General features: G+C 42.2%; 1 protein-coding gene across 1 annotated transcript in view; it reads right to left on the bottom strand.

Moving 5' to 3' along the window:
* Positions 1-5786: 5786 nt before the first annotated feature.
* Positions 5787-23693, bottom strand: part of LOC148542530 (uncharacterized) — an 83003-nt gene continuing 65096 nt past the window's right edge. The window contains exons 5-8 of the mRNA XM_088468486.1: positions 23078-23266; positions 21889-22002; positions 16727-16849; positions 5787-7502 (exon numbers count right to left, since the gene is read on the bottom strand). Of these exons, the coding sequence (XP_088324612.1) occupies positions 7444-7502; positions 16727-16849; positions 21889-22002; positions 23078-23266 (485 nt within the window). The 3' untranslated portion in view covers positions 5787-7443. The remainder of the gene's footprint in view (positions 7503-16726; positions 16850-21888; positions 22003-23077; positions 23267-23693) is intronic.

Below are 23693 nucleotides of genomic sequence, written 5' to 3'. Positions count from 1 at the left end.
CGTTAATCGTTCAAAAAAATCGTTCACTTTCTGAGTTAAAACGATTATCGTTCATGCGCGTTTCCATTTGTAGTTCAGTCAGACTGACCAACTGAACGATTTTCATTAAGGGAATATGCAAAAATCGTTTGTAGTTCAAAAAAATCGTTCATTACGCTTTAAAAAAATCGGACACATAATCTGACAGAAAATCGTTCATAAAATCGTTAGTAACAAAATCGTTGTGTGTGCCTGCAGCTTTAGCAGTAACAGACATAACCATAAAGTATATGTTTGGAAATTGTGCAGTTCACACATACATTGTATATGAAGATTTTATTTTTTCCATTGAATTTAACTCATTATTTTTGGAATACTGATCTAACAGATGGGGATGGGCTGTATCTGCAGAAGCCATTTATATTAGATAAATAAATTCCTTGTGGTTCTTATTAGCTTTCAAACAATTGTGATTTATATATTCTGATTAGGTTAGACATCTTTTCATTTTTTTCAAAATGTAGAATTGTAAACTTACACAGCCCTTGTGTATACCTAATCTATTTTATGCTAATAAAGATTTCTATCCAGATATTGAGTTGATTTATTCTCATTCTGCTTATGTACAGTATGCAACTTAAAGGTCTCATTCAGCTCAGACATTAGAGAGCACATATCAAATATAAACCTAGAGAAAAAATAATAAAAGCACAATGTTGAAATGGAACAGGCTATCATTAAATCAGATCATAAAACAAATCTAAAAAAAAAAAAACCTCAATATGTCCTTTCATGCACATAGTATTGAATAGTCACAGACAATAGTACATTATTATTTGTTTGAGTAAAGGCCCCCATACATCAGAGATTGATTGCAGCAATCGTGCAATCTGCAATCGATTGTGTATAAAAATCTTTCACTTTTCAATCGATTGCAGTATTGCCACAATCGATTGAAAAAGGGAAAGATTTTTAGACACAATAGATTGCAAATTGCACGATTGCTGCAATCAATCTCTGATGTACAGTATGGGGGCCTTAATTCCAGCAACTTTTGTGATTAATGCAGATATTTCAGGAGCTGGGTATGATTGGTTGGTAATCAGTTCCCCTCACCTGATTCTATAATTACTCCCAGCTGTACAAATACACACTCTCTTCTGTGTGATGCAGGGTTTAAAGAGAACTATAGTTATTACACAAAGCTACAGCAACTGTTTAGTTTGCTACCAGACAAGTCAGAATGTAACTAGCACTAGCAGTTAATTCTGCTAATAAACTCTTCTTGCTTCACATGCTGCTTTTTCTATTCCTATCTTGCTGTTTTTCATAACAGCCATTAAAGAGAAAACCTCCAGTACATAGCAGCAGTCACTTATATAGGGTAATGGGACAAGCCCCTCCCTCTAACATCAAAGCTCATTGCTTCTCTGATTGGTTGGGGTGGTACTGTGCTTTAATTGGTTATTCTTTCCTGTTGCATCACCCTAAATTGTATATGCACAAGATTTGAGAAAAAAAATAACCTCCCCCATTTTACCTCCCACATATTATTTAGTAGGGATGTGCAGGCTCGGATAGGTTCGAGTTTGCACGTGGAGTTCGGATTTTTCCCTCCAAAAAAACGGAACTCAGAAAGAGGCAAAACGTCATCTTGCACGGACGAACATCATCATTCCTGGACTTTTGTCCAGGAATGATGATGTTCGTCCATGCAAGATGACGTTTTGCCTCTTTCTGAGTTCCGTTTTTTTGGAGGGAAAAATCCGAACTCCACGTGCAAACTCGAACCTATCCGAGCCTGCACATCCCTATTATTTAGTAGTCAGAATATAAAAATAGAAATAAAAAAACTGATGTGCAATATTATACCTGACTGGAAAGGGTCAGCTACTGACTTTATTATTCAAAAATACATTGAAAAAAATTAATAAAAGTAACAATTGAGAGTAAAAAGATCAGATGACCAGCCACAGTTTTCCAAGCATTATTATGTTTATTCTGATTATGTAGTTAAAATGGATCACCTTGCTATCAGCTGAGACTTACATGGGATCCACTGCACGATATATTGTTCCGACATGGATCGGGCCGATATATCACGAGGATCACATAGTGTGTACGTGTGTGCTCACGGGTCATTCATCGTATCGTATCGTCCCATCTGTTGTGCAGTACAGCTAATGGGATGATGCGCCAAATGACGCCATGCTGCTAAATGCAGCATGGAACTACACCGCGCCATCAACCATTGCATCATGCAGTGTGTATAGATGGCGTGATGTATCGTACACATCGTGTAGTGTAGGGGTGGGCAATAAGCGGCCCTCCGGCTGTTGCTGAACTACAAATCCCAGCATGCATTACAACAATAGCATGGTCAAATAATAATTGTGGCAGGGCATGTTGGGATGTGTAGTTCTAAAACAGCTGTGGGGTCGCTTATTGCCTACCCCTATTGTAGTGTGTACCCAGCATAACACCTACAAGTGAGCAATCAGGACCAGCCACACTGCTGATGAAAGGCTTTTGTTACACATCTTACCCCTGCACAGATGGCCTCTGTCACTTTGCCTATGGGCTGATAATTATATTGCCCACTGAACTTGGAATTCCTGTTTAATAGGTCCTAATGAGCTTGTGAGATATCTGCAATGTTAATTACCTATTTTTATTGCTCTCCATGTTTGTGTACCATTGGGGCTCAATTTACTAAGCAGCACTTTTCAAAGCTGCCATGTCTTTGGTAGTTTCAGTTGATGGATTTAAGAGGAGCAATACTATTAAAATGTTAATATTAATCATATTGCCACTTAAATACAGTTTGGTCAATCCTGTGTTTCGGTATACTAAAAGGCACAGTTAATGGCAGATTATTAAGACAATAATAGTCAGTCAAGTAAATGATGCTGGCTGTTCCAATGCATCTAAAAAGCCTTAAAATGCTGCCTAATACCCCTTTTCCAACAAAATTCCGGGTCTGAGCCGGAGTTGGAACAGAGGGCCTGATTCAGACCCGCTCGCGAGCGCTGTGAGCTCGCAAGCGGGTTGATGGTGGCCCAGTGCGCATGCGCGAGACCCTGATAGCGAAGGGCAATTCGTTGCTCCGGGTCTCGTACCAAAGGGGGCGTGCTGTTGATGTTGAGTTACAGCACACCCCTTTGGTGGGCGGGCCGGGGGCGTGGCTGCCCAGATGGAGGCGTTCCCATGGAACACCTACCATCTGGGGCCGGCCCCACTGACATCACAAGTGATGTCAGTGGGAGTTAGAGCCGAAAGCACTCTGGGGCTTGCAGCAACGAGACCCTACCACAAGGGTCTCTTCGCAAGCCCGATGGTCTTGACCATCGCGACCATCTTCCTGGCCGCTCGCTATAGCTGTGGGTGGTCACCCACAGCTATGCGAGAGCTCTAAAACACCAGAGGGCCAGCCCTGATTCAGAGCGAGCGCTCTGTCAGAGCGTCCGGCTCTGAATCAGGCCCAGAGTTCCTATCCAGATCAGACCCGGAATTTAGCCGACTCGGGATATTCCCGAGTCGGTGCCGCTCACTCCGCAGTCGGGTCTGCATAGACTCGGCTTTCCCGGCGTGAAAGTGGACGCTTGGAGATGACGTCATCTCCAGGCGCCACTGAAGCCGGACCAATCGGCCGGCTTGCAGCGCACTCCAGGTCATCGTGACCCGGAGTGCGCTGTTCTCACAGCAGGGTTTCATGGGCTATGCCCGTGTTAAACCCTGCTATTTACCTGGGTTGGATTGCTGGGTCACTCGACCCGGCGATCCAACCCTCTCCCCTTTTACACCAGGGAGCTGCCCGGGTTAACCCTGCAATAACCCGGGTTTTAGCTCCGGTGTAAAAGGGGTATTAGTTATACATTTTAAACCCTGGAACACTACAAAAAGAAACACATTTGAAACAATAATACAGCTAATGGTGCTTTAAGGTAAATTCCTGTCATATATGAATTATTTTCATAATAATGTCAGTCTCTTGTGTTCCAGTGATCACCCCCCATTCAGATTCTATTCACAAGATTGTCAGAGAGTTGTAGGCATATAGATATCGGTACAAAATGTTCTACTCCTGACCTTCCCTCTTAATTTATGATTGCCGTCACCTGTGTTGAACTAGTTCATTGATGAGACAGGTGTTTCAACACAGGTGACAGCAATTATAAATTAGGTGGGAAGTCAAGGAGCAGAGCATTTTGTACCTGATGGAAGGAGTCATGTTGGAGGGTCTGCTGAAGTCTACCAGTGTGAAAGAGAACATTTGTGTTCTTGTCAGTAGAATGGAACAGCTGTGTATAGATGTAATAGAACAAAGTAATACAGTGCATTAACCTTTTTATATGATTACTATTTATTGTAGATCACAGTATTGAAAACACAAAGTTTAAAAATAATGAGATATTAGTACATTGCTCGTACCAAATAGGGGGGAGATGAAAAAGCGAAGCGTCATCAGCCAACGTTATGTGCACTTATACCGCTTCTCCCCGATGCATAATTGGTAGGTTGCACGGTAAATGACAGGGGCGCTATGCGTCCCTGTAATTATCGGCGCTGCTATGTATGAAAGGTCAGTTCATCTGACCGTTCCGCCCGCTGCAGCTGTCGCTATCCACAGCTACAGCCTGGCGATACCCTTTAACCAAGTGTCCATGCTGCGGTGGCTGCCGGCTCCAGGGCTTTACGTGGGATCTTGCGATATTTGTGATATCCCACGCATGCTCAGTGGAGCCGGTCAGGCCTGAGACACAGTGCATGAGCACTAGGCTGATGCGCTGTGGTCTCTAGCGGGATCGCCGGAAGGGGGAGTTATCACTTAGTGCTTTCTGCTTTCGCCTCGGTAAAGAGGCAAAGCAGGAAGCATTATAGCGGCACGTTAAGTGCTGCTGTAATACAACTGCCCCAGGGACTTGTGACAACATTAATCAAAACATTAGTCCATTTCTCGTTATGAATAGGGACTTGTTACACAGCAGGTATTAGGATTAAATGTTGATATCTCTCTTATGGCGGGATGCCTGGTACCACCCTTAATGCTTGCCCACTCACTTTCCCCAAGTCGGCGTGCACATTCTCTGACCTGGTTCTATTCCTGTTAGGATTTTTTACAAGGTAGATATGCACACTGTAAAAAGATTTATAGCTTAAGCTCCACCCTTACTTAGGGCCAGTGCCAGGTTTCTTGGCACCATAGGCATAGCTTCAGCCTAGCGCCACAACCCCCCCACCCCGTCCTCCCCCACTGTCACCTCTTCAGTTTTGCGCCGGCTCATTTTCTGTATAAATTCACACATTCTAGGCAAACAGGTGTATATTCAACATTGCATCAGCACCATAATTCATACTGAATAATAGGTGGAACATGAAGTTATGATTCATCCAATGTTCAATGTAACTTCGGTAATAATACTATTCCCTACCCTCCCACATGACCCATTCCATTAGGTATAAAATGCTCTGCTCTGGACTTCCCACCTAATTGATGATTGCAGTCACCTTTGTTGAGCTAGTTATTTCATGAGAAGGGTGAAACACCCTTTTTTATATATTTTATGTATTTTATGCCCACCGGCAGTACATCTGCAAACGTAATCATTTACCATCATGTTGACCGTTGTACTGTCAGGGGGCGTAAAATACTTTCAATATAATTTTTGCCAGCATCTTGGCACCTGCCATGCAGGGTCCTCGTACTGCCTGTCGACAAGCTATATGTATCCCCTTAGTGTATACAGCAGTTGTAATACAATAAATGGGCATATTTGTTTTCGATGTTTAAAAAAAGGAAAAACATACCAAATATAGCAATTTATTAAAAGTAGCAAAAACAAATACAAATATAAACAATGTAAATGTATTTAAAGTGGTTTAGTATAGCTTTATAAATTTGTTGATTTTCTGGACAACATCAACATATGAGAAAAAGGTAAAATTAAAACCAGAGCAAAATCGTAAAACAAATGTAACAAAGTGTAAATTTAACATAATCTACAATGTACGAAAACATTTAGGGTACATGTACATGATGGTACTGGTTCGCCTTTGGTGTCCTCTCTTGCTTCTGGTGTACAAAAGAGATACCGGTGAAAAAGTCCAATTTCGCCAATGGCGGTGATATCGGATGCAAAATCAGCTGATTTTAGGCAAAAAAAAATGCTAAATTGTCCATTTTTTGTCAAAAAACAGGCGAAAAGTTTTCTCCATCTCAGAATGATACCCCCAAATTTTTTCGTAAGTTACGTACTTTGGTGAAAAATGGCCAAACAAATCTTGGGTGAAAAAAAAAAAAGAGTTGAAAATGATTTTAATGTATTGGGTCTGATTTTCGGGGAGTGGTATGGATGCGTCAAGTGTTTTAAACATCGCCCACGGTTGCAGCAGGTTAACGTTTTTTAAAATTGCGTTTTTACAACAGGAAATAATACTTACACTCATTTTAGCAATTTATGAAAAAAATTGGGGGTAATTTATGATTAGGGGGGTGTCCAAAGGGTTCTGAAAGAAATCCCCACATTTTTAGGCAAAAATAGGGATTTTGCATATTTTTTCCCCAGGTCTGAGATGGAGAAAACTTTTCGCCTGTTTCAGTCTATTCTATTATTGCGGGTGCTATAATATCAGTGAAAAAATCGGCAAAAAATTGGGCCGATATTATCGCCGATATCACCGCTAATTGAACCCGGCCCTAAGTCACATATCTCAGTACAAAAGCCAAATGACAGTGGGTCTGATTCAGACCCGCTCGCAAGCACTTGAGCACTCGCGAGTGGGTCGATGGTGTGCTCTGCGCACGCGCAAGCCCCGGAGCGAGAGAGAAAATCTCTCGCTCCGGGACTCACTGCAAAAGGGGCGGCTGTCGATGTTGATCGACAGCTCGCCCCATTTTGTAGGCGTGGCCAGGGGGTGGCTTCACAAACAGAGGCGTTCCCAAGCGAACGCCTGCCATTTGTGGGTGGCCCCACTGACATCACCAGTGATGCAGTGATGTCAGTGGGAGAGCTTCCAGCTCTATTAGAGCCAGAAGCTCTCTGGGGCTTGTGGCCATGAGACCCTACCACAAGGGTATCGTCGCAAGCCTGATGGTTGCGATGGTCTTGACCATCACGACCATCATCCTGGCCGCTCGCAATAGCTGGTTGAATGAGGACGCAGCTGTATGTACAATCCTTTTTTTTCACAACCATTTATATGTACTTATCTTGCATCATAAATGCATCTTTAATGCAGATTTTTAACACCAGTGCAAAATGTAATATGTAATTTACAACATGGCACAAGATAAGGTACAAGGTACAATTAATTATTTACTTACTGTACTACCAATTATTATTTTTTTTTTTTTACCATAGCCTTATTTTTACTAGTGTTTGACAGCAAATAACATTATATTGCACCTATATGCCAAGTCATTCATTGTGGTCTTTTTCTTTAATTCATCAGAAGTCGTCTTGATCATTCGTGTTTGGTTGGTATTTCTGATATCAGCTCTATGCAAATCTCATGAGACTGTCCTATGTAGAAAGTAGAAAACATACTATTAGCATGGCATGGGGTAAAGAATACTGGATGTAAAGCAAAGACACTGATAAATGTGCTGTGGAAACTGCTAGAATCTCTCTGGCTGCATTACCAAGATCCAGTGTGAAATCCAGTCACTCAATTTAAGAGTGGGATGCTGTGGCATATCTATAATGGATTCAGGGTGTGCAGTGGCCCTAAGTCATGGGGTGCCCATGCTGCTCACCCTGCACCCATCGCAAAAGGCTGCCCAAACCATGTTTTCCAGAGGTTTCTTCAGAAATATAGCTCTGGCACTATCTGTCCAAGGAAATTACCGGAAATATGGTGTATGCACAAAAGGTAGCCAAGACCCACTTTCTGCACATGCACCATATTTGCAGGGCGAAGGTGGCCTGAGACATATGCACACATGTCCCTTGTAATCTTAAGGCGGGTATCCACTACACGACAGTGAAAAGACTGAACGATAATGATATCATTATCATTTAGTCATTCACTACACTGCAGGGTGCCCACACTGAACGATATGTCGTTCAGTGCAGGCACAATCAATCATCTGCAAACATGCTGAACCTGACGATATCGTCAGGTTGGCCAGCATGTTTGAACGATGATAGATGTCTAAAAGACCAAATTTTCAAACTATTATCGAACGATTATCGAACGATTTTATCGTTATCATTCATCTTAATCATCTAGTGGATACCCCCCTTTAAAATGCTCCCCATAGGCATCATAATTTGGCCTTTGTCAACTTCTGCTTTTCCTGATTCAAACACATCAGCTTCAAGAACTGACTGTTCATATGCTGCTAATATATCCCAGCTCTTGACAGGTGCCATTGTAATGAGACAATCAATATTATTCACTTCAGCTGTCAGTGGTTTTCATTGTGTGTGTGTGTGTGTGTGTGTGTGTGTGTGTGTGTGTGTGTGTGTGTGTGTGTGTGTGTGTGTGTGTGTGTGTGTGTGTGTGTGTGTGTGTATATATACACACACAACTAGAACTTTCTGGAAAAACAAAGGGAGGGGGGATTTGTTTCTATATTAATGAAGGCTGGTGTACAGATGTCACTGTGTTATGTAGGTCATGCAGCCCTCAATTGGAGTTTTTTGTTATTAATTGCAAACCTTTTTATTCACCGAGGGAGTTTGCCTCATTTACTTTGGTTGAGGTATATATTCCGCCACAGGCTTGTGTTAATGAGGTTTTACAAAATCTAGCTGCCTCTATAATGGACATGGAGCAAAAGTATCCAGACTCTCTGCTTATAATATTAGGTGACTTTAATAGAGCAAACCTTAGTCGGGAATTACCGAGGTATAAACAGCATATTAAGTGTCCAATGAGGGATGTTAATGTATTGGATCATTGCTATACCACCTTGAGGGAGGCCTATCGTTCCGTTCCTCGGGCGGCACTGGGCCTTTCGGATCATTGTTTAGTTCCAGTAGTTTCCGACTTATAAGCAGAAAGTAAGACCTGCGAAGCCTGTGGTAAAGTCAGTAAGGAAATGGATTAACAAGGCAAAATTGGAACTCCAGGCTTATTTTGATTGCACTGACTGGAATGTTTTTGAAGCTGCAGCTGCTAACTTGAATGAATTTGCTGATACTGTGTTATCATATATTAGTTTTTGTGAAGATATGTGCGTGCCGACAAAAACATTTCGCAGCTTCAATAATGATAAACCTTGGTTTGTAAACAAGACGCTTATAGAGGTGGGGATAGAGTTGTGTATAACCAGGCTAGGAATAGCCTATCCAAAGAGATTAAGGCGGCTAAGAGATTCTTTGCTGACAAGTTAATTGAGAATTTTTCAGCAAATGACCCGGTGTCGGTGTGGAGGGGTCTGCAAGCTGTCACTAATTATAGGAAGGCACCAGTCCACCCTGTTGTGAGCCAAGATTTGGCTGATGAGCTTAATGGCTTTTACTGTAGGTTTGAGGAATCCAGCTATTCGAACTCTACTGTTCGATTGGAGGATCCTCCCGTTATTTCTACGGGAATGGTACCTGCAATAAGGGTGGGGGTGAGGGATGTAGAAAGGTTATTCAGAAGCCTGAGGTCTAGGAAAGCTCCTGGTCCAGATGGAGTATCGCAATCAAGCCTAAAGATCTGTGCAGAACAGCTGGAACCTGTTTTTATGAGAATATTTATTTACTCATTGGAGTCATGCGTAGATCCATCTTGTTGCAAGTTTTCCATGATTGTTCCAGTGCCTAAGAAATCCTCCGTAAAGGGGTTGAATGATTGCAGACCAGTGGCATTGACGTCTGTGATCATTAAAACTTTGATCGAATACTGTTAACCCACCTGAAGGACATTACAAGGCCCCTATTGGACCCTTTGCAGTTTGCCTATCGGGCAAATAGGTCAGTAGATGATGCAGTTAACATGGCACTGCACTATGTTCTTCAGCATTTGGATCTGCCAGGAACATATGCAAGGGTATTGTTTGTGGACTTCAGCTCAGTGTTTAACACAATCAGTAATGATTACATCAAACCTTTGTGTTGCAATGTTAACAATAATGCTTGAAGCAACACTTGCAGGCAAACCAATGGAACAACCTGTAGCATTTCACTTTAAACAACAAGGACACCAATTGACTACACTTCGATATAAAAACATCGATCACATTCCTGAATCTATCCGTGGTGGGGATAGATCCAGAGTATTAATGAAACGTGAAGCCTCATGGATATATAGACTGGACACAGTAGCCCCTAGGTTTAAATGAGCGCATCTCATGGAATACACTGTTATAACTGTGTATCATTTCTTATCTATAGTATTATTATCACATGCATGTTGATTGTAATTATGGCATTTATATAGTTTAATATGCTTTTCCAGCATTATTGTTAACATTGTAACACAAAGGTTTGTTGTAATTATGACACTAGACAGTCCTGTTTTTAGTTGTTGTTTTCTCCATAATGTTAGTAACGCATTGCGACACATTGTATTACTTAAGTTTATTATACAGAGCTATCAGCTCTCTATTACAACAGTATATGGTGCTGATTGATTTAAATGTTTATATATTTAATCATGTTGGCTTCTCCTTTGTAGCTGCGGAGAGCCGGGGCTGTTGTGAATGTTTTGCCTGGCAACCAGGGCCTCAGTGGTGAGTGACATCATTGCTAGGCGCCACTGCCACCTGACAGCACGCAGGTGCCCAGCACTAGCAGCTTCATTGGAGAGGATCAACAACACCGTGGGGATATAAGGTAAGAATATGTGATGTTTGTTTTTTATTACACCCGAGGATGGGGTTTAGTACCTCCCAAACGTCATGGTCAATAAATTAATAATTTCTATATGAATGTCCACAGTGCCGTGCTGTGTTTAACTCCTGGAGGGTTGGTTCACTATATCAGTGTACATTATATTCGCAAGGACACGAACACCTTTATATTAGAGTGCCGGTCCAACTGGACTGTATATATTTATATATATATATATATATATATATATATATATATATGTGTCTTTGATAAAGCTTCTGAGTGGGGAAAAATGTGTCAAAGTCTGCCTGGTTCAATTGTGACTATCATGCTAATGTCGGCTTTCTGATACTCTTTACTCCGGAGACGGTATTTCCAGTCATGACTCGGCAACACATTTTGAATTGATACATTAATAGGGGTATTCAATATGGGTGCGATAACATCGTTTTTTGCGTTAATATCGCACTTTTTAACGTTTTTGCGTTAATATCACTTGTTTTACTTTTACACCCTATTCAATTTCAATGACTTATCGCAGTTTTGACAAGTCTTTGATAAAAAACGGTGATAACTTTTCACCATTGAATAGGTGTCGAAAAAAAGTGCAGAATTGGGGTTTAGGGGTGCAGGCTTAAAAAAAATAGCCTGCACCCCTGAGATTGACATTTAAAAAAGAACTGTGTCAAAAAAAGTTTTAAAAAAAAATAGGGACACCCCAAAAAATTAATTTCAAAATTGGAGTGCAAAAAAAAAAATGGGAAAAAATTGTTAAACAATAGGGAAATAGGTTCAGGGCTATTCTGCAAGTATGCGGCAGGTGTTTTCTAGAATAGAATTATAGCGGCAGGTGTTTTCTAGAATAGAATTATAGCGGCAGGTGCACAAATGCAGAATTTTAAAAAAATTACTTTAGGGACATAAAAATATGCTAGTACCCATTTTCATGTACCCCAAATTTGATGGGACCACTTAAAAAAATGAAAAAATAACCTAAGTGCTCTTCTGCATCACTTCTTCAATGTCGGGAAAAAAACACCTGCTGCGGCTATTTAAGGCCCCGACTTTCAATTAAAGGCTAAAACGGGGGTACCCATAGTGTTCCCCCATGTTTTTACAACTTTAGGGGGGTCTTACAATTATTTTAAGGAAAAATTCGTAACTTTACGCAAATCCAACTACAGAGTTTCCCGTTTTCGTTAATTTGATATTGAATACGGGGATAAGCGGGAGCGCGCACCATACCTTTACGCAGAAAAAAACTCCGATATGAAACATTAACTTCGCCAGGGAAATTAACCTTTCATATTGAATACCCCTCTTAGACTTGTAGAGGCAGGCTAAGAAGGTAACATCCAGCAAAGATTCCTACAGTGCCGCTGAACTGGGATCACTGACCTCATGAGCACGTAGCAGTGAGAGCTGGGGCTATCCTTACCCGCAAGGTATAGTGAGTATAATTTGGTCTGAAAGACTCCTTTGGGATCCTAAATCGGAAGCACAGCCAGCGGAGTGCCTTCCCAGTCCCTGATAATATTTGGAAACAAGAGACTGTTTCACAGCAGGTGTTCCTAAAGCTCATATCACTTTAATTACGTGTACTCACAGAGACTTTGATATACTTTGTTGCAAGTCCAATAATACATTAAGACCGTATCACTAAATGAGCGAATACAGTAAGGATCGTTACATCTCATAAACTAAATATACCTAACTGCGGGATTCAGCATGTTTTAGTGCACTTTGCTTTTTATATTCATTTGTGTTGACACAATTTAGCATTTCTGACTACATGAAATTGATGCTAATAATTATTATACTCCTTTTTATTGTTGTTTTTACATTTATATGTGTAATTGTCATTATATTTGTTTGAGTATATAAAATATATTTATTACATGCATTGCGTTTTGAGGTAATTTCTGCCATCATAGGATTGATAAGCGTGACTTCATCTTGTTTTTGTTTAGTTTTGTGGCTTCTCATTGATAGGCTTTTAGTGAGTATACACAACTCACTTGTTGGTCGCTGCTATTAGAAATATTTTTCACACATTCTAGATTAGCGCCTAAATAAAAGTATATATATCTTAATCAGAGCAAATTCTGACACAATCTAATATTCAGGTACACAGACATTTGTTTCTAATACATGCTGCTTAGTTCTGAGTTGTTTAGTCTCGAGGGACAAGGCTGAGGTAGGTTGAAATACGTAAAATTGTGAGGAACAAAACTGAAGTCAAGGGGCTGGAGAAAGGTAGAATAAGCTGGAGCTAAGAGTGGTGAAAAAGGTACTGTGCAGTGCAATAGTGAGGGACAAAGTGGAACTTGATGAGCAGGCAAACAAACCATGTCTATTTGCTTGTGCAAACTTTGGTAGAATTTAGGGTGTTATGAAGGCTTCACACAGGTCAGCTCTCTTAGGGGCCAATTCTGAGTTGCACATACTGCACTACTACTTACGGTTGTAAGAGGCAGTGGAGCGATGATGTTACACCGCACATGCATCCTGAATCATTCAGACTTATGGGGGTAAATTTACTAAAGTGAGTGTTTTTAGAAGTGGAGATGTTGCCCATAGCAACCAATCAGATTCTAGCTATTATCTTCTAGAAGGTGCTAGCTGAATGGTAAGTAAAATCTGATTGGTTGCTATGGGCAACATCTCCACTTCTAAAAACTCTCACTTTAGTAAATTTAACCCATGGTCTCTAAGCGATTGTGGGAGGTGACAAGGAGGTGGCTATTCAGATGCATTGGGTCTTATGGTTGTGTTATAGTAGTTGTCAAGAGAAGAAGAAGGAAAAAACTCTTTTTTGGAGGCACTCTTAAATCAGTAGAAAATTAAAAATGAACTTTTATTAGTCATGTAAAAAGATAGTATTTATTGGGTCTCAAGCTGGTGAACAAACTTTATTATTTGATTGATGCTTTACAAAATTCCCAGCACAATCTATCTTATTTTTTGATTTGATTCCTTACTTATGCCGTGTCTTTACACAGGACTATCCAATCTGGTTTTTGCAACTTATATGACTGACCATTGTGTCATTATTTCAATATTCAGCCGTGTTTTATACGGGACCATGTAATCAGGTTTTTGCAATTTATATCCAGATATATTAGCAGCAACTCATATTACCATCTATGTTTATGCTTATATATATGACTATTCTACTTTTTGTAATATTTCACTTTGCTTCATATTTGTAATATTACTTTTAATTATATGTTGTCTGATCGATGTTTTGTGTATATTGTCCCTAGGTAGTTCTTGTACTACCACTAGTTTGTTCACCAGCTTGAGACCCAATAAATACTATCTTTTTACATGACTAATAAAAGTTAATTTTTAATTTTCTACTGATTTAAGAGTGCCTCCAAAAAAGAGAGTTTTTTTCCTTCTTTTTCTCTTGACAAGTAATTTGATACTCTCTAGGGGAGCACCTCCACGTGAGAGATATATATCCATATACCTAGTTGTTGGATGTACCATGTTTATTGTGGATTTTTTATATAAATAGCCTATTTGTACCCATATCTAAATCCTGTGCTCAAAATACATTTCCCCATTTCCCTTTTTCCCTGGTTTATTGTGTTATAGTAGTGTCATGGGTGTGTCACTGAAATTGTTTGCGTACACAGACAATCACTCACATTGGAATACTCTGATGGAGAAAGAATCTGCATTCATAATAGGGCTGGTGCATGTTTTAATACTATGACCGATGGTTGTGAGTAAAGACACAAACAGCAGTATATGTGCATCTAAAGACACTTAAAGTGAGTGTCTCAGTCCTTGCACATTCAGAAACATGGCTGTACACCAGGGAAGGGCTTTGTAGCTGCTTTAGCTTAAAGTCACAGGTGCGACTGCGGCAAAGATGGGCATTGCCAGGCTGCAGCTCTCGATAGCGACAGCTGCAGCGGGCAGAACCATCAGGCAAACTGACCATTCATACATAGACCTGCCTATTGGTGGTACTATCTTATAGATAGCAACACCAATAATGACATGGGCACATATACTGCCCCCCTCCCCCCCAATCAGACAAGCACATAATATGCGCTGATGCTGATTTGGCGGTTAATACATCCAGGACCGGTTCTACCATTACGCATGGTACGCAGCTGGTTAGGGCGCCACATAGTGGAGGGCGCCTCAGCTGCATACCATGCAGCCCGCAGGCACACTGTGTCTCTGTGACACAGCTGCACCGCGCGTGTAGCACTGTCCAGACGGAGGGTCTCATTCAGACCCGCTCGCGAGCGCAGGACGCTCGCAAGCGGGTCGATGGTACCCAAATGCATACGACGGAGGGAGCTCCGTCGTGCGCATGCGCGAGACCCGGCTAGCGACGGGATAGCCGTCGCTCCGGGTCTCGCACCAAAGGGGGCGTGCTGTCGATGTTGATTGACAGCACGCCCCCTTTGGTGGGCGTGCCGGGGGCGTGGCTACCAGACGGAGGCGTTCCCATGGGAACGCCTACCGTCTGGGTCCGGCCCCACTGACATCACAGCTATGCGAGCATCCATAAGGCCGCTCCAAGTTGAGGTAGGAGGGCCCTGATTCAGAGCGAGCGCTCCGGGTCTCGCACCAAAGGGGGCGTGCTGTCGATGTTGATTGACAGCACGCCCCCTTTGGTGGGCGTGCCGGGGGCGTGGCTACCAGACGGAGGCGTTCCCATGGGAACGCCTACCGTCTGGGTCCGGCCCCACTGACATCACAGCTATGCGAGCATCCATAAGGCCGCTCCAAGTTGAGGTAGGAGGGCCCTGATTCAGAGCGAGCGCTCTGGTCAGAGCGTCCGGCTCTGAATCAGGCCCGGAGTTCGGTCAGCACTACACAGTGATAAACACACAGCCGCCGGCGCCGGCAGCTGTGTGTTTGTTGTAATTAGCAGCCAATGAGAGTCTGTCATCGGCTGCTGCGCCCACTGCCGGAGCCATCTTCCGACTCCCGCAGTGAGTAATAGGAGAGATGTCATGATGTCTCTCCCATTACGCAAAGCAGCCAGGAGGACGGACGGAGGAGCTGATAGCGGCAGCAGGAGCGGGGTTTCAGGTAAGTGTTTTTTTATTACGTGTGTCTCTACTGGGGGGGACTACTACTGGGGGCACTACAAGGGTAGACTACTACTGGGGGCACTACAAGAGGAGACTACTACTGGGGCCACTACAAGGGGGGCTACTACTGGGGGCACTGCATAGGGGGGGAACCTCCACTGGGGGCACAACACGGGGGGACTACTACTAGGGGAACTACAAAGGGGGGACCACTACTGGGGGCACTATATAAAGGGCAATACTGGGGGGACTACAACTGGGGCCACTGTTTAAAGGGCACTGCATAAGGGGTACCACTATTGGGGGCGACTACTACTGGGGGCACTATATAAGGGGCTTACTACTGGGGGCACTGCACAGGGGGGAGGAGTACTACAGGGGCACTATATAAGGGGCTTACTACTGGGGGCACAAGGGGCACTGCGCAGGGGGGCTGGGGCACAAGGGGCACTGCACAGGGGGGACTACTACTGGGGGCACTATATAAGGGGCACCACTACTGGGGGCACTACATAGGCGGACTACTACTGGGGGCACTATATAATGGGCTTACTACTGGGGGCACAATGGACACTGCACAGGGGGGATCACTACTGGAGTCCTGCAAAAGGGGGACCTCTCCTGGGGCACAAGGGGCACTGCATAGGGTGGGGGCCTGGGGGTGCCAAAAAATATACTCACTTACAAAAAAATTTGGGCTAGGGCCGGCCCTGAATACATCTACACCTATGTCAGAAGAAAGAGTTGGAATAAAGGTTTTACTAATTAAGGGAACCTTTTCCTATTTTGGACAATAATATAAGTATCTATTGTGATTAGCGCTGCCTTTATACATTTTGTTTGTTTCAGTTAACTTATGATACCAGCTTCTGTTTACTTTCTAATTTCCTTTCCAGATTGCCTGTTGTACTGTACCTTGATTCTTCTCTTGCAGGTCCTCCACACTCACTACCTGTGGGATAACTCTTTCCTTCAGCTGCCTAAAACCTTGGTAAACTCTCCTAGAGATTATGCTGAATTCTCTCTGCTCAGGTGACCCTGCAAGCAAAATAAAGCATTATTCAAAAATACACTTATACCAGGTATATATGACATCTCCAGCAAAGGAGAAGCGACTACCTCCCTTACTGCACTAAACATAACTCTAGTGAGGAAGGACAATGTATGTATTAACATAAGTGGATCAGGGTCTACATGAATGGTTATAGATTTCACTCCCAGAATTTTATGGTGGGTAGGAAAACAATCAAAAGAAGAGTGGAAAAAATTCAGCAAAAACTGAACATTCTATAGATGTTATTATCACTATTAGGATAGAAAAGAAGTGATTAAGAAAAAGCTATAACTTAGAGTGGTTTAGGTGTTTAGGAACACTAGGGGGTAAATTTACTAAGAATTGTGTCTGGCCATTTCCCCTGATTTTGCAACTCAGAGATTTACTAAAGGCAAGCACGAGTGCAAAAACACAATTTTGTACAGAAATAGAAGACCAAACACGCAAATAGAAGTCAATAGACCATCAAACCAACACAGGAGTACTTTCCATAGATAGGAATACAACTTACAGATTATCTAAGCATCATATTCATGATAGCACACGCAGCAGAAAAGAAGAAATGAATAGATTTGCCTATGATATTGGGATGTCTACATGGAGAAGGGGACGGACCAGCGCCATGGAGTAGGTAAGTACAATATGTAGTGTGATTGTGAGTGTGTAATAAAGGGTTAACCTATTTGGTGTGTTTGTGTCTTTATATTTTCTTCACAGTGGGGGTACAGATGCCAGCAGGCACTTAGTGTCCGGACGTGGTGGCACTTGAGATTCTCCAAGTGCTGCCATGCCGGAGCAGGTTTGCCGGGACCTGTAGTTTGTGTGGAGTTTGTATATTCTCCCTGTGCTTGCGTGGGTTTCCTTCGGGTACTCCGGTTTCCACACACCAAAAAATATACTGGTAGGTTAATTGGCTCCCCACAAAAATTGACCATAATGTGTATGTTTGTGAGCATATAGGGAATATAGAGTGTAAGCTCCACTAGGGCAGGGACAGATGTGAATGGTAAGATATTCTCTGTAAAGCGCTGCGGAATATGTGCGCGCTACATAAATAACTGGTAATAATAAAAAATAATAGTTGCACTGTAAAAAAAAAAATTACTATTGATCACTAATTTCCTCTGCACGCACCGCCACCATGGGTGCAGGGAATAGCCACAGGTTTCACCCCAGCCATGGGGTATCCTTGGGAGAGGGTACTCTTTTTTTGGGGTCCCCCCACTGTCTAAGGAATCCCAGGGCTGGGTGAACAGTTTGGGGCTGGTTAATACTTTGGCAATAGGGACCCAGTGATGTGTGTCCACCTGCTAATTACCAGCACCAGAACAGGCTCAGAGGTCTGAGGCTGCTTCTTTTTCTAAATTGTATCCTTTTATTTACACTGTACACACAAAAGCACTGCACAGGTCTGAGTGATCTGTGCAGTGCTTTGGTAGAATCTATAGAGAAGGTGCCAATATGACTGAACTCCTCACACACAATACAACACGATCAGTATCACCACTGAATCGAAATACAGGCAAACATGTTGTAAATCTATGATCTTGGTTGAAAAAAACTCATGTGAATCCCAGCGTTACCCTGCATGCTTAAACACGGCCAGACACAATTCTTAGTAAATTTACCCCCAGGTCACCAAAGAATGACAATTCTTATCTGGGATGAATTAGGAGTAGTAAGATTAAGTGTAATTAAATGATGGATCTTATATTAATATATATATATATATATATATATATAATATATATGTGTGTGTGTGTGTGTGTGTGTGTGTATATATATATATATATATATATATATATATACACACAGTATATATATATTTATTATAAGCTCTTGTTAAGGTGAGAGCATATGGTCATTAGGAAAATAGATGCTGAGGGACATATTTAATAAAGTGCTGGTTTTTAGAAGTGTAGATGTTGCCCATAGCAAACAATCACTAAAGTACTAAAGAGGTAAATGCAGTAAAACCCCCGAAAATTATGTTTTCGGGGGTTTTACCGCATTCCCCATATGTACTAAGCAGCAGAATGCATCGCGTTGCTAGGTAACGCCACCTTCAGGTGCTTCATCTTAACGCAACGCTCCTGGCTGGGAGGGATACATCCCCCACGGCCTTCTGGGTGTTCAACCTGGAAGTCCCTCTGCCCAACAGCATCGCAAAGGACAGCTCTTATCAGGAGAGCTGTCCTTTGCAAAATCCTTGGTACATACCACGGTAATGAACCGCGGTATGCACGCGAAGTCAGGGGGGATGTACCACATCGCGGAAGCAATGCTTAGTAAATCCCACCCTATGTATCAAAGCTGGGAGAGAGATATAATTGTAACAAATAAATTAGCAACCAATAAGCTCCTAACTATCATTTTTTAAACACAGCCTGCAAAATGTAAACTGGGAGCTGATTGGTTAGTACTTTATCTCACAATTTTATCTCTCCCCCAGCTTTGATGCATAGGCTACTAAATCCTTATTGTTTACATTTTGTCATAAAATGTAACTGACATGATTGATAGACTGAGGAGGAAACCACTAGCAAAGAAGAGGACTGATATTTATTCACTCTAATGTATAAGCTCTTTGGGGCAGTTTATTTGTGTATGTGTGATTGCTGCATATACTGTATGGCAGAGGTTTCCAAACATGGTCCTCAAGGCTCCCCAACAGTTCAGGTTTTTAGCCACGTACATACTTGCCGATATTTTTAACGATATCATTATCGTTCAATTGTTCAAAATATCAGCCAGTGTGTATGCAAAAAATGACCAGCGATGCGCGCTCCCGCAGGTAACCCCAGTCGGCTGTACATGCAGCCCAATCTGGGGATATTGTGAGCAATGCCATGTTGCTGTATGCAGCATGGTCCCGCTCCCCCCACCCTCCAGCTGTCGTCCAGTGCTGGTTAGCATCGGCAAGTGTGTATACACTTGCCAATGCCGGCTACCCCACCTATGACAATACCGCAGCATATACACATATTGTAGTATGTATACGGCTTTAGAGATATCCTTGGTTGAGCACAAGTGGTTAAATCAAATTGACTGAGGGACTAATTAAGTCATCTGTGGTCAACCATGGACATCTCTAAAACCTGAACTATTGGAGAGCCTTGAGGACCACGTTTGGGAACCTCCGCTATATGGGACACTCCCACTTACTCTACTGCATACTTCTTCTGTTATATAGTATACTTTTACTGATGTACCTTATCTGTAAAGTTCTATAACTTGTGTACTGTATCTGTACATTTACCCCTATGTTCAAATTAAAGATGCACAGAATACATGATTCCTTTCAGATCTCACGATTTCTAACAATTTGTAACCATCTAAATCTTCTGGTGATTATAGTGCACAAAACACGTCATTGTTTATTTACTTTTCTAAGAACAAAAAAATTACAGATATTCCTGCTTACATTTAATGAGTTCTTATTTAGGGAATGAGTATGTTTGACCGCCGGATGTGAGCCTGTCGGTTCAAATCCCGATGCCGGCAGCCTGATGGAGGAGATCCTGCAGAGGAAGTTTACTATTCCTAACCCTCCCCCCCCCAACCCACCTTTACGGGTGCCTAACCCTAACCTGCCCCCTTAGTGCCTAAACCTAACCCCCCTCCCCGCACCCTAAACCTAACCCTCCCAAGGGGGTGCCTAACCCTAACCTCCCCCTTAGTGCATAATCCTAAACCCCCTTCCCCTAGCCTAACACTCCACAGGGGGAATGTCTAACCCTAAGTCCCCCCGGGAGCTCCCTAAACCTAACCCCCCATCCCCGGCTACAAGGATACTTACCCCCAGCATGGAACGATCGATCCGGCGTCGGGATTAACATAGGCATCGGTATTTCGACACCTATGTTAGATCCCTTGCTGGGATTACACTGTCGGTATTGAGACCGGCGGCCATGCATCCGCCGGTCTATAACTACATACCCTTATTTAGTGCAGTATTTGTAAAAGAATACAGGAGCTCATTCAGACCCGGATGCTCATAGCTGGCCGATTTTCGCATTCTTCGCATGCATATATGCCAGAAATTGGACGCTCGAAGTACATAGACTGAGCGCTACTTTGAGTGACAGTGCCGTTTGTGGGTGGTGTCATGGGAAGGCTTTTGAAAATGGGGGGTGTGGATGTGTGAAAGCAGGCGTGCCTGTCGTCTTAACGGCGTTTCATGGGCGTGCATAATTAGCATGGAGGCGTCATTGTACACGTCACCTGGTTGTATTTCAGCCTGCAGTGCTTGCGGCAGGGTAGGGTCTACCTCAAGGGCTACGAGCAGCTCCGATGGCTCTCGATGTTACTGATATTGCATACACTTCCTGGAGATGACGTGTGCTGCGAAGGAAAAGGGGGCATCTATAGACTGTTGTGCGTGCGCTCTGCTGTCGCTCTCTAAGACATAAAGGGCATCCTTAAGGGGGGTATCCACTAGACGATAAAGTTGAACGATAATGATAAAATCGTTCGATAATCGTTCAAACATCGTTTGAACATGGTTTGCAAATCGTGCAGTAATTGTTTCTAACGATGTACGATGCGCGCTCCCGCTGGTCGTTTGAACATGCAGGTCAATTTCACTTGATTGCTTACAAATCGTTTACACATCGTTCAAGCTGAACGATCAAACGATGAACCACTATCTGCCCACTATAGCTGAAAGCTCTCAATCACAGATTAAAACAACATAGTTTATCGTTAGATCTTATGCAAATCGTTTGCAAATCCTTTGCAAATCTTTTACAAATCTTTTGCAAATTGTTCAGAGTGGAAGATCAAATTTCAAGGGAAACTTCAAGGGAAAATCGTTAAGAGGTTGGACAGGGAGAAAATCGTCTAGTGGATGCCTCCCATTAGGCTTTGCCGTGCGATTGCAGAATTTGCATACCCTGCCCCTAACGGCTGCGAAAGTGCACTGCTTTGCTTCCGGGTCTGAATCGCCCCCACTGTGCTCATATATATTGTAAAATATGAAATATGTGCTATTAAAAAGAGCATTTGTATTCAGTGTACTTACCTATGGGCCTACTGTGTCTGTGGCGCAGAGCCAGAAGTAGACACACAAATGCCAGAATTGCAACCAGTGGGAAAATTATGTAATTAGCTACCTTCTTTTCATCACCACGAGATTCTATAAAAACAAACGTTATATAAAACATTTTTTTTTACAAATTACATAGGTTTGGTGTCATATTCACAGCATAAACTATAGTATATGTGTACTACAGCAGCTTCTAACAAAACCAGACATTGGACTACCTCCCAACATGCCTGATTTTGCAATTTGTGACCCTCAAGGCAATGCCTCCAACTGCCCAGGCTAGATACCTTTCCACCCACACGTGTTCTTAATCAGCAGGTCATGCCTCCAACTTGCTAGTACTTGGCTCTTTATTTTGAGAAAACAAAACAGGACTTTTTGGGGAATGCATTCTATAGCTGCATGACAGGTATAAAATAGTTCAAATGCAAGATATAACAATAATAGTAGACCTTAAAATATAATAAAACATAAAAAAAATTTTTTTAATAACTAGGGGTCTATTCATCACCCTGATAATTAACATTCTAACTTGCCATGGACGCCGGAGCAATTCACCATTGCTGCGGCACGGAGACCACTGATGCAAAAATCAGAGCAGTGCATATTTTCACTACACTTTTCGGAGCAGTGACGCTAGTGCGCATGCGTGACCTATAGGTCACGCATGAGCACAGGAGCCCCGATGTCCCTTGGAAGGAGCCGGATATCACAGAGATATTTGTGATACCTCCTGCTTTACACTCTGAATGAATGGCCCAATAACTTAATTTTTACAATTGCAGGTGAAAATGTGCATTTTTACCTGCTTTTATAAAAATTAAGTGATGATGAATAGGCCCCCTAATGATAAACACTAAATCTTACAAAAGTCATATAGATGCCCAAGCACTAAGAACCAGATCAGTTCCCAATCTGTACATGTACGTTGATGGCCAAGTTGAACAGATCCAACCATTTGGTACTTGAACTGACTGGTCATGTATTCATTTGATTGCTTTGGGTCCATACACTTGGCGATAGTGGGCCAATTTGGATATCTGTGTATGTGTGGCCAACATAACATTCCAGGTAGTCATTGAACTTTCTTCAACGCTACTTACAGTATACTGTATTATTTTACTTCATTATAGTCACACAATAAGCAGAAAACAATTGAACCAACCTCCACTTTGGGGGATGTATGTTTTATTCTCCCCTTTCTCATCAACCACAGAGCAGCACATCTCTAATTTACGGTTGTCATTTGTGCTGTTCAGAGACGTGATCATCTTAAATCCTGGATCTAATTTGGTTGTTTCACTTTTACATCTCAATTCATCATTTCCATTGGCGAGCACTGGGTTACAAACACCTGAGTTTAAAAAAAAAAGGTATTAACTTACAAACACTGAATGCACGGTGCAAGTCCACCTTCAGAAAATTCTGTTATGTGGCAGATTTGTTAATTTTCATACAACACAAGTCTGTACATTGCTCGGGATTTTATATACCAGGTAAGTCACTTGTTGTATCTTAGGGTGCCTGTATATATCTGGAATACACTGTCAAGAAATAACTGAAATCTCAAATCAATCAAACTAATTTTCATGGCATACAAAGCTGCTCTAAAGGGGGATAGTGCTGGGTAAGAATTTAGCAGTATTTCTAGAACGCTGTTAATTTCATCAGGTTAAATTAGGATATCTTATTTGTTAGAGGTCTTGGGTGAGTTTGTATGACATTTGAATCACTGATGTCCTGTAAGTGCATTTATAATATAGTAAAACTGGCTAAATATT

Source organism: Taudactylus pleione, unplaced genomic scaffold (assembly GCF_031769625.1).
Source record: "Taudactylus pleione unplaced genomic scaffold, aTauple2 ptg000012l, whole genome shotgun sequence".
NCBI classification, from domain to species: Eukaryota; Metazoa; Chordata; class Amphibia; order Anura; family Myobatrachidae; genus Taudactylus; species Taudactylus pleione.
The sequence above is the reverse complement of the archived record's forward strand: the minus strand, read 5'-3'. Positions and strand labels throughout refer to the sequence as shown.